The sequence below is a fragment of the Arachis stenosperma genome, chromosome 3 (assembly GCF_014773155.1).
Source record: "Arachis stenosperma cultivar V10309 chromosome 3, arast.V10309.gnm1.PFL2, whole genome shotgun sequence".
Classification (NCBI taxonomy): domain Eukaryota; kingdom Viridiplantae; phylum Streptophyta; class Magnoliopsida; order Fabales; family Fabaceae; genus Arachis; species Arachis stenosperma.
Genome location: NC_080379.1, coordinates 158,407,487 through 158,418,208, shown reverse-complemented (window position 1 = coordinate 158,418,208; position 10,722 = coordinate 158,407,487). Strand labels below are relative to the sequence as shown.

Below are 10,722 nucleotides of genomic sequence, written 5' to 3'. Positions count from 1 at the left end.
TCCATCTCCAGCCCACGTGCGGGATTTTTAAAAAGAGCGTATAACGTGGCATGTAATATGTATCTTTCTTGTAAAACATGTGTGCAAAAAGAGAAAGCATATAGGGAAAACAGAAGGATAACATCCTAAGTAACATCAACATAATCATACATAAATCTGAGAAGAACTAAGAATCAAACTTTCATTCATGCTTTCTTCTTTCTTAACTTTTAACTTTTATGGAAGGTATTGAGCTCAAACCGGTATAAATGAGAGTCCCCTTCTCTTACCGAAGGTTCTTATCTTGAGTGTCTTGGTGATCACCTTCCCTTACCGAAGGATCATCTCGATCGATCACCCTCCCTTACCGAGGGATCATCTCGATATCTTGCCTTTGGGGGTCACCTTCCCTTACCGAAGGATCACTCCCTCAATTCAATTTACAATCAAGGTTATTTAGACATACACAAGAAAAGAGTTATATCAACAAAGATATCTTATTATATAACATTGATGGGAGTTCCCTTCCCTTACCGAAGGTTCCCAAAGGTTTTTCGATCACCTTCCCTTACCGAAGGATCATCTCGATTATCTTGTCTTCGGGGGTCACCTTCCCTTACCGAAGGATCATTCCCTCAGTTTAATTAACAAGTAGGGTTATTTAGGCATATACAAGAATAGATCATGCAAGAGGAGAGACATATACCATGATAAAATAAGCATGTTGAATAATACTTTATAAGAAAGTAGGTACTCTTTTCCCTAGAGGAGTATTAATAATATAAAATACATGTACATTATAAAATATAGAATAATTTAAATAGTTGAATAAAATAGTTATAAGAGAGCATGTACTCTTTAACTCAAGGAAATATTAGTATTAATCTAATGGTATAAAAGTCAATATAATTTCATGTAATAAAATGGGGGGATATTAATTAGCTGAATAAAATAATTATAAAGAAACATGTACTCTTGACCCTAAGAAGATATTAATGATATAATGTATAAAATATAATCTAAGTGCATATAAGAAAGTGGGTATTTGAAATACTTGGATTAGATATTATAAGAAGCATGTACCCTTGATCTTTAAAATAAAGGAGCAATAATAACATAATGATATAAGGGGTAACATGGATGCACATAATAGAATAAGGTATGTTAAATAATTGAATTAAGATATTATAAATAATAATATAACCATGTAAGAGATCACACATATGCCTATATGTTGAACAAGACATAAAAAGGCATGTACTCCCGGCCCTAAGGGAACATTAATATAATAATATAGGATATTGAATAAGCAGTATAAGAGGGCATGTACTCTCGCCCTAAAGGGGATATTAACAACATAATTATATGAAAGATGCACAAAATGGGTATAGTAAATAATTTAATTAAAATATCATAAATAATAGCCATATAAGAGATCACACATATGCTTATATGATGTACAAGACATAAGATGGCATGTACTCCCGGCCCTAAGGGAATATTAATACAATAATATAGGATATTGAATAAGCAGTATAAGAGGGCATGTACTCTCGCCCTAAAGGGGATATTAACAACATAATTATATGAAAGATGCACAAAATGGGTATAGTAAATAATTTAATTAAAATATCATAAATAATAGCCATGTAAGAGATCACACATATGCTTGTATGATGTACAAGACATAAGATGGCATGTACTCCCGGCCCTAAGGGAATATTAATACAATAATATAGGATATTGAATAAGCAGTATAAGAGGGCATGTACTCTCGCCCTAAGGGAATATTAACAACATAATTATATGAAAGATGTACAAAATGGGTATGGTAAATAATTGGATGAACATCATAAGAAGACATATAATAATGATTCAAGAAGACGTGAATGACATGGTGGAAAGACATGCTCAACATGAATGAAAGGTGAGTGAAAGAAATTTAATGTCATGATAACATTCGTGAACGGAAGAAAGTAATAAGATAACAATGAAACATAACATATGCCAAGCATTTTAAAGAACATAATTCCCTACTCTTTTTCCTAACGCTTCTTCGAGCTTGCCTCTTGTGTTTGCCCACGGAATATTATTTCTTTGTAGAGAGAGAAGGGAGAGGATTAGTATTTGAGAGGAGTAATTTTCTACCTATGGGTGCTCCCCTATTTATATACGTTTGAGGATGGGGTGGTTGGGATATTTTAAATTTCAAACTGAGGGTGGTTACTAGGTTCCTATCCAAAATTTCAAAAATTCTAATCTTATCTCCTAACCGATTTTCAAACTTCGAAGTTTAATTTTGTTTCTAGAAGGGGTGGTTGTTACATTATCACCCCCGTAAGAAAAGAATTTGTCCCCAAATTCCATGTCTGAACTTGGTCGATAAGGGTCGTCTTAAATAACTTAGGGGTCTTACTGTAATTTCCTACTGTTGTGGAGAAAAGGAGATCCTCACCATGATTGTTACCTGTAAACAAGTTCGGGAACTTCTGTCTCATGTCTGCCTCTTTTTCCCATGTGTAGTCTCTGGAATTGCCGCTACCCCATGCCACTTTTACCAGTTGTATCGTCTTGTTCCTTAGTTGCTTCATGTTTCTATCTACAATCTCTATGGCTGGTAGTTCAAAAGTCAGGTCGTCTTTGAGTGTTATATCCTCTTGCTGTAACACATGGCTTGGATCGTGCTGGTATTTTCGGAGTTGGGACACGTGGAACACGTTGTGTAGTCTTGATAGCTTTGGTGGTAGGGCAAGCTGGTATGCCGACTTTCCTATACGCCGGAGGATTTGGAATGGACCCAGGTGCCGGGGGCTTAGTTTTCGTACCTTAAGAGCCCTCCCTACCCCGGTGGTGGGGGTGATTTTTAGGAATACGTGATCGCCTTCCTGAAATTCGAGGGGTTTTCTTCGTTGATCTGCATAACTCTTTTGTCGACTTTGGGCAGTGCGCATTCTTTCTCTTATCCTCTTGATATCTTCTGTGGTCTGTCTTACTAAATCCAGTCCTAAGTAGCCTTTATCTTCCGGTCCGTACCAGCACGAAGGAGATTGGCATCTTCGCCCGTACAGTGCCTCATATGGTGCCATCCCGATGCTACCATGGTAACTGTTGTTATAAGCAAACTCGATCAGTGGTAGGTGACTCTCCCACTTCCCTGGTTTGTCCAGGACACAAGCTCGTAACATGTCTTCCAACGTCTGGATGGTCCTCTCCGTTTGTCCATCTGTTTGCGGGTGGTACGATGTGCTCAGGCACAATTTTGTCCCGAATGCCTTCTGCAGTGCGTTCCAAAACCTCGAGGTAAATCTTGGGTCTCTGTCCGAGACTATGGTTGTTGGTACCCCATGTAACCTCACGATCTCTTTGATATACAGCGTGGCTATTCTTTCCAATGAGTCGGTCGCCTTAACTGGTAGAAAGTGGGCAGTCTTTGTAAGTCGGTCCACGATGACCCATATAGCGTCACGCCCTGCTTGAGTACGAGGTAGTCCCATGACGAAATCCATCGATATGTCCTCCCATTTCCACTCTGGGATGCCAAGGGGTTGCAATAACCCTGATGGTTTCTGATGTTCGATTTTTACCTTCTGACAAACCAGGCATGTATTCACGACTGTAGCTAAATCCTTTTTCATCCCTGGCCACCAGAACATCTTTTTCAAATCATGGTACATCTTCGTCATGCCAGGATGAATGGTGAAATCTCCTTTGTGGGCTTCTTCCGCAATCTTGCTTTGAAGATCGCCTTCCTTTGGGACACAGATTCGTCCTTGGTATCTCCATACCTTGTCCTCTCCTTCGGTGAAGCCTTTCAATTTTCCTTCTTTGACAAGGCGTAGGGTTTCTTGGAAGTCAGGGTCGGAGCTCTGTGCCTTAGTTATTTGTTCTTTGAATTGACTTGCCACTGTTAGGTGGTTCAGACGTATGCTTTTTGGAGCGAGGGTGACTTGTAAGTTCATGTCTCTGAAATTCTTTATCAACTCTGCCTCCTTTATCATTAGCCATGATGCCTTGAGTACCTTCCGACTCAGAGCGTCAGCCACCAAGTTAGCCTTTCCTGGGTGGTAATTTAGAACAAAGTCATAATCTTTAAGAAACTCCATCCACCTCCTTTGTGGCATGTTGAGTTCCTTCTGGTCGAACAGGTACTTTAAGCTCTTATGATCGGAGAATACTTGAAACCCAACTCCGTACAAATGATGCCTCCATGTCTTCAACGCAAATACTATCGCGGCTAGTTCAAGGTCGTGAGTTGGATAGTTGGCTTCGTGGGTCTTCAGTTGTCTTGACGCATACGCCACTACCTTTTTGCATTGCATTAGTACGCAACCCAATCCTTGTCCTGAGGCATCGCAGTAAACTTCGAAGGCCATGTCGGGGTTAGGTAAGGCTAGTACTGGAGCGGATGTCAAGCGACACTTTAACTCCTGGAAGCTTCTTTCGCAGTCTGGCGTCCAAGTAAACGGGGTATCCTTCCTGGTTAAATGAGTTAACGGCAGGGCTAGTTGAGAGAACCCTCTTATGAACCTTCCATAGTAGCCCGCCAATCCTAAAAAACTCCTTATTTCTGTTACTGACGTCGGCCTTTCCCAGTTTAGTACCGAGTCTATCTTACTGGGATCTACTGATATTCCGTTGCCGGAAACCATATGTCCAAGAAATTGTACCTCCTTCATCCAAAACTCACACTTGGATAGTTTCGCGTACAACTTTTTCTCTCGAAGGGTCCCTAGTATTACGCGCAAGTGCTCCCTGTGTTCTTCTTCTGTCTTGGAGAAAATCAAAATATCATCTATGAATACCACCACGAAACTGTCGAGGTAAGGTCGAAAAATCCTATTCATGTAGTCCATAAAGACGGCGGGGGCATTGGTCAACCCAAAAGACATTACTGTGAACTCGTAGTGTCCGTATCTCGTTCGAAATGCTGTCTTTGGAATGTCTTCCTCCCTTACCCTTAGTTGATGATACCCTGATCTCAAGTCGATCTTTGAGAACACTATTGCACCTTGTAGTTGGTCCATTAAGTCATCTATTCTTGGGAGGGGATACCTGTTCTTCACCGTGATTTTGTTGAGTTGCCTATAGTCCACGCAGAGACGCATGCTGCCGTCCTTTTTCTTCACAAATAATACTGGAGCTCCCCAGGGAGAGGCACTTGGTCGGATGAATCCTTTTCGTAGCAGCTCCTCTAGTTGGTTCTTCAGTTCAGTGAGTTCCAATGGAGCCATCCGGTAAGGGGCTATGGAGATTGGCCCTGTCCCAGGTATCAGTTCTATGGAGAACTCAACCTCTCGTGTTGAGGGAAACGAGGGTATATCTTCGGAAAAGACATCTGAAAAGTCTTGTACTACCGGTATCTCACAGAACTCCTGATGGAAATCTGCTTTTACCGAATTTAGCAAGGCATATCCTTGCCTTGTACGTGTGTCTTCGGAGGATCTTGGGAGACCACGTGTGTCTCGTATGGACTGAGAAGGGAAGATGACTTTTCTCTTAAAACAATCTAACAAGACTCGGTTTTCGTTGAGCCAATCCATTCCTAGGATGATGTCTAATCCTACTAAAGGGAGGCACACTAGGTCAGCATAGTATGATCTATCTGAAATGAGGATGCCAACCCTCTGACAAACCTGCTGAGTTTCGACACTCTTACCGGCTGGGGTGGTCACTAGTAGGACATATGGTAGTTTGGTCATGCATAAACTGATTCTACTAGTAGCAGAGAGAGATATAAATGAATGAGAAGCACCGGTATCGTATAGGATAGTTAAAGGAGCTCCATTAATTGTGCACTTACCCTTGATTCAATCTTCTGACTGGTGGGTTCCTTTGGCTTGCCCTAGGTTTCCTGTTCATGGGTACTATAAGGAGAAGTTCTATCAGTCGTACCTTCTAAAACAGGATCTCTAGGATCGACTTTGCTCTGATACCAATAATGTAACATCCTAAGTTAATATTCCACCTTTAAAGGCCTTTAAGTAGGGTGTCACACTTAATATGAAAAAGCAAAGAACTAAATCGTTAGTTAAGAAAAGAAGGAAAACACGCGCGAAACCTTGGGTGGAAATCGAGTAGTACTAAAAGGATGAAATTGAACAAAACTCAAAGAGGTTCAAGCAAACATAAAAGAATTCCCATGAACACGGTTCTAAAGGAGATAGTGCTTAAAGGTAACTATGACAAAAAGGAAACTAATGCATCCTAACTAGTTTCATCGAAGAAACTTCCATCCTTGTGTCATATCCTATCCTTGGCTCGGGTTATCGGATTCCTCTTCCTCGGTTTCGGAATCAGACTCGAGGTGTACCACCTTAGATGACCGCTTCTTAGGTGCTGAAGCGTTCCTGTCTAGGAAGGTTACGACGGGCAGCTGGGGTTCTTCTTCCACGAACTCTCGATCTAAGTAGATAGTTTGGAGCACGGTAGTAGTGGTCGCAACTACCCACGCGTGCTTCGAGGGGTCATACTCAGAAGTTACCTTCGGGGGACACTGCAGTCGTCTCTATCCGCTGTGCCATGTTCCTCTAGAGACAGTATGGAAAAAGAAAGGGAGTGAGAACCTAACGTCTCAGTAGGAGTGCTATGCAACACCTCCATATCCATCTCCAGCCCACGTGCGGGATTTTTAAAAAGAGCGTATAACGTGGCATGTAATATGTATCTTTCTTGTAAAACATGTGTGCAAAAAGAGAAAGCATATAGGGAAAACAGAAGGATAACATCCTAAGTAACATCAACATAATCATACATAAATCTAAGAAGAACTAAGAATCAAACTTTCATTCATGCTTTCTTCTTTCTTAACTTTTAACTTTTATGGAAGGTATTGAGCTCAAACCGGTATAAATGAGAGTCCCCTTCCCTTACCGAAGGTTCTTATCTCGAGTGTCTTGGTGATCACCTTCCCTTACCGAAGGATCATCTCGATCGATCACCCTCCCTTACCGAGGGATCATCTCGATATCTTGTCTTTGGGGGTCACCTTCCCTTACCGAAGGATCACTCCCTCAGTTCAATTTACAATCAAGGTTATTTAGACATACACAAGAAAAGAGTTATATCAACAAAGATATCTTATTATAACATTGATGGGGTTCCCTTCCCTTACCGAAGGATCATCTCGATTATCTTGTCTTTGGGGGTCACCTTCCCTTACCGAAGGATCATTCCCTCAGTTTAATTAACAAGTAGGGTTATTTAGGCATATACAAGAATAGATCATGCAAGAGGAGACATATACCATGATAAAATAAGCATGTTGAATAAGACTTTATAAGAAAGTAGGTACTCTTTTCCCTAGAGGAGTATTAATAATATAAATACATGTACATTATAAAATAGAATAATTTAAATAGTTGAATAAATAGTTATACGAGCATGTACTCTTTAACTCAAGGAAATATTAGTATTAATCTAATGGTATAAAAGTCAATATAATTTCATGTAATAAAATGGGGGATATTAATTAGCTGAATAAATAATTATAAAAAACATGTACTCTTGACCCTAAGAAGATATTAATGATATAATGTATAAAATATAATCTAAGTGCATATAAGAAAGTGGGTATTTGAAATACTTGGATTAGATATTATAAGAAGCATGTACCCTTGATCTTTAAAATAAAGGAGCAATAATAACATAATGATATAAGGGGTAACATGGATGCACATAATAGAATAAGGTATGTTAAATAATTGAATTAAGATATTATAAATAATAATATAACCATGTAAGAGATCACACATATGCCTATATGTTGAACAAGACATAAAAAGGCATGTACTCCCGGCCCTAAGGAAATATTAATATAATAATATAGGATATTGAATAAGCAGTATAAGAGGGTATGTACTCTCGCCCTAAAAGGGATATTAACAACATAATTATATGAAAGATGCACAAAATGGGTATAGTAAACATTTAATTAAATATCATAAATAATAGCCGTGTAAGAGATCACACATATGCTTATATGATGTACAAGACATAAGATGGCATGTACTCCCGGCCCTAAGGGAATATTAATACAATAATATAGGATATTGAATAAGCAGTATAAGAGGGCATGTACTCTCGCCCTAAAGGGGATATTAACAACATAATTATATGAAAGATGCACAAAATGGGTATAGTAAATAATTTAATTAAAATATCATAAATAATAGCCATGTAAGAGATCACACATATGCTTATATGATGTACAAGACATAAGATGGCATGTACTCCCGGCCCTAAGGGAATATTAATACAATAATATAGGATATTGAATAAGCAGTATAAGAGGGCATGTACTCTCGCCCTAAGGGAATATTAACAACATAATTATATGAAAGATGTACAAAATGGGTATGGTAAATAATTGGATGAACATCATAAGAAGACGTGAATGACATGGTGGAAAGACATGCTCAACATGAATGAAAGGTGAGTGAAAGAAATTTAATGTCATGATAACATTCGTGAACGGAAGAAAGTAATAAGATAACAATGAAACATAATACATGCCAAGCATTTTAAAGAACATTATTCCCTACTCTTTTTCCTAACGCTTCTTCGAGCTTGCCTCTTGTGTTTGCCCACGGAATATTATTTCTTTGTAGAGAGAGAAGGGAGAAGATTAGTGTTTGAGAGGAGTGATTTTCTACCTATGGGTGCTCCCCTATTTATATACGTTTGAGGATGGGGTGGTTGGGATATTTTAAATTTCAAACTGAGGGTGGTTACTAGGTTCCTATCCAAAATTTCAAAAATTCTAATCTTATCTCCTAACCGATTTTCAAACTTCGAAGTTTAATTTTGTTTCCAGAAGGGGTGGTTGTTACATTATCACCCCCGTAAGAAAAGAATTTGTCCCCAAATTCCATGTTTGAACTTGGTCGATAAGGGTCGTCTTAAATAACTTAGGGGCCTTACTGTAATTTCCTACTGTTGTGGAGAAAAGGAGATCCTCACCATGATTGTTACCTGTAAACAAGTTCGGGAACTTCTGTCTCATGTCTGCCTCTTTTTCCCATGTGTAGTCTCTGGAATTGCCGCTACCCCATGCCACTTTTACCAGTTGTATCGTCTTGTTCCTTAGTTGCTTCATGTTTCTATCTACAATCTCTATGGCTGGTAGTTCAAAAGTCAGGTCGTCTTTGAGTGTTATATCCTCTTGCTGTAACACATGGCTTGGATCGTGCTGGTATTTTCGGAGTTGGGACACGTGGAACACGTTGTGTAGTCTTGATAGATTTGGTGGTAGGGCAAGCTGGTATGCCGACTTTCCTATACGCCGGAGGATTTGGAATGGACCTAGGTGCCGGGGGCTTAGTTTTCGTACCTTAAGAGCCATCCCTACCCCGGTGGTGGGGGTGATTTTTAGGAATACGTGATCGCCTTCCTGAAATTCCAGGGGTTTTCTTCGTTGATCTGCATAACTCTTTTGTCGACTTTGGGCAGTGCGCATTCTTTCTCTTATCCTCTTGATATCTTCTGTGGTCTGTCTTACTAAATCCAGTCCTAAGTAGCCTTTATCTTCCGGTCCGTACCAGCATAAAGGAGATTGGCATCTTCGCCCGTATAGTGCCTCATATGGTGCCATCCCGATGCTACCATGGTAACTGTTGTTATAAGCAAACTCGATCAGTGGTAGGTGACTCTCCCACTTCCCTGGTTTGTCCAGGACACAAGCTCGTAACATGTCTTCCAACGTCTGGATGGTCCTCTCCGTTTGTCCATCTGTTTGCGGGTGGTACGATGTGCTCAGGCACAATTTTGTCCCGAATGCCTTCTGCAGTGCGTTCCAAAACCTCGAGGTAAATCTTGGGTCTCTGTCCGAGACTATGGTTGTTGGTACCCCATGTAACCTCACGATCTCTTTGATATACAGCGTGGCTATTCTTTCCAATGAGTCGTCGCCTTAACTGGTAGAAAGTGGGCAGTCTTTGTAAGTCGTCCACGATGACCCATATAGCGTCACGCCCTGCTTGAGTACGAGGTAGTCCCATGACGAAATCCATCGATATGTCCTCCCATTTCCACTCTGGGATGCCAAGGGGTTGCAATAACCCTGATGGTTTCTGATGTTCGATTTTTACCTTCTGACAAACCAGGCATGTATTCACGACTGTAGCTAAATCCTTTTTCATCCCTGGCCACCAGAACATCTTTTTCAAATCATGGTACATCTTCGTCATGCCAGGATGAATGGTGAAATCTCCTTTGTGGGCTTCTTCCGCAATCTTGCTTTGAAGATCGCCTTCCTTTGGGACACAGATTCGTCCTTGGTATCTCCATACCTTGTCCTCTCCTTCGGTGAAGCCTTTCAATTTTCCTTCTTTGACAAGGCGTAGGGTTTCTTGGAAGTCAGGGTCAGAGCTCTGTGCCTTAGTTATTTGTTCTTTGAATTGACTTGCCACTGTTAGGTGGTTCAGACGTATGCTTTTTGGAGCGAGGGTGACTTGTAAGTTCATGTCTCTGAAATTCTTTATCAACTCTGCCTCCTTTATCATTAACCATGATGCCTTGAGTACCTTCTGACTCAGAGCGTCAGCCACCAAGTTAGCCTTTCCTGGGTGGTAATTTAGAACAAAGTCATAATCTTTAAGAAACTCCATCCACCTCCTTTGTGGCATGTTGAGTTCCTTCTGGTCGAACAGGTACTTTAAGCTCTTATGATCGGAGAATACTTGAAACCCAACTCCGTACAAATGATGCCTCCATGTCTTCAACACAAATACTATCGCGGCTAGTTCA

At 40.3% G+C, this 10,722-nt stretch overlaps 1 protein-coding gene across 1 annotated transcript; it reads right to left on the bottom strand.

Moving 5' to 3' along the window:
* Window positions 1–6,226: 6,226 nt before the first annotated feature.
* LOC130967049 (uncharacterized) lies at window positions 6,227–9,568 on the bottom strand. The gene is made up of 2 exons (XM_057891873.1): window positions 8,950–9,568; window positions 6,227–6,381 (listed from the first exon to the last, which is right to left on the bottom strand). Exons 1-2 carry the CDS (start codon window positions 9,566–9,568, stop codon window positions 6,227–6,229), a joined length of 774 nt encoding a protein of 257 aa, XP_057747856.1.
* Between the last annotated feature and the right edge of the window lie 1,154 nt (window positions 9,569–10,722).

Excerpts from the sequence above, each read along its gene's own strand:
- LOC130967049 (XM_057891873.1), bottom strand. The coding sequence starts at position 9,568 with ATGGCACCATATGAGGCACTATACGGGCGAAGATGCCAATCTCCTTTA. Across the intron at positions 6,382-8,949 it reads GTTCCCGAACTTGTTTACAG|ATCGAGAGTTCGTGGAAGAA; the intron begins GTAACAATCATG and ends CTATCTACTTAG.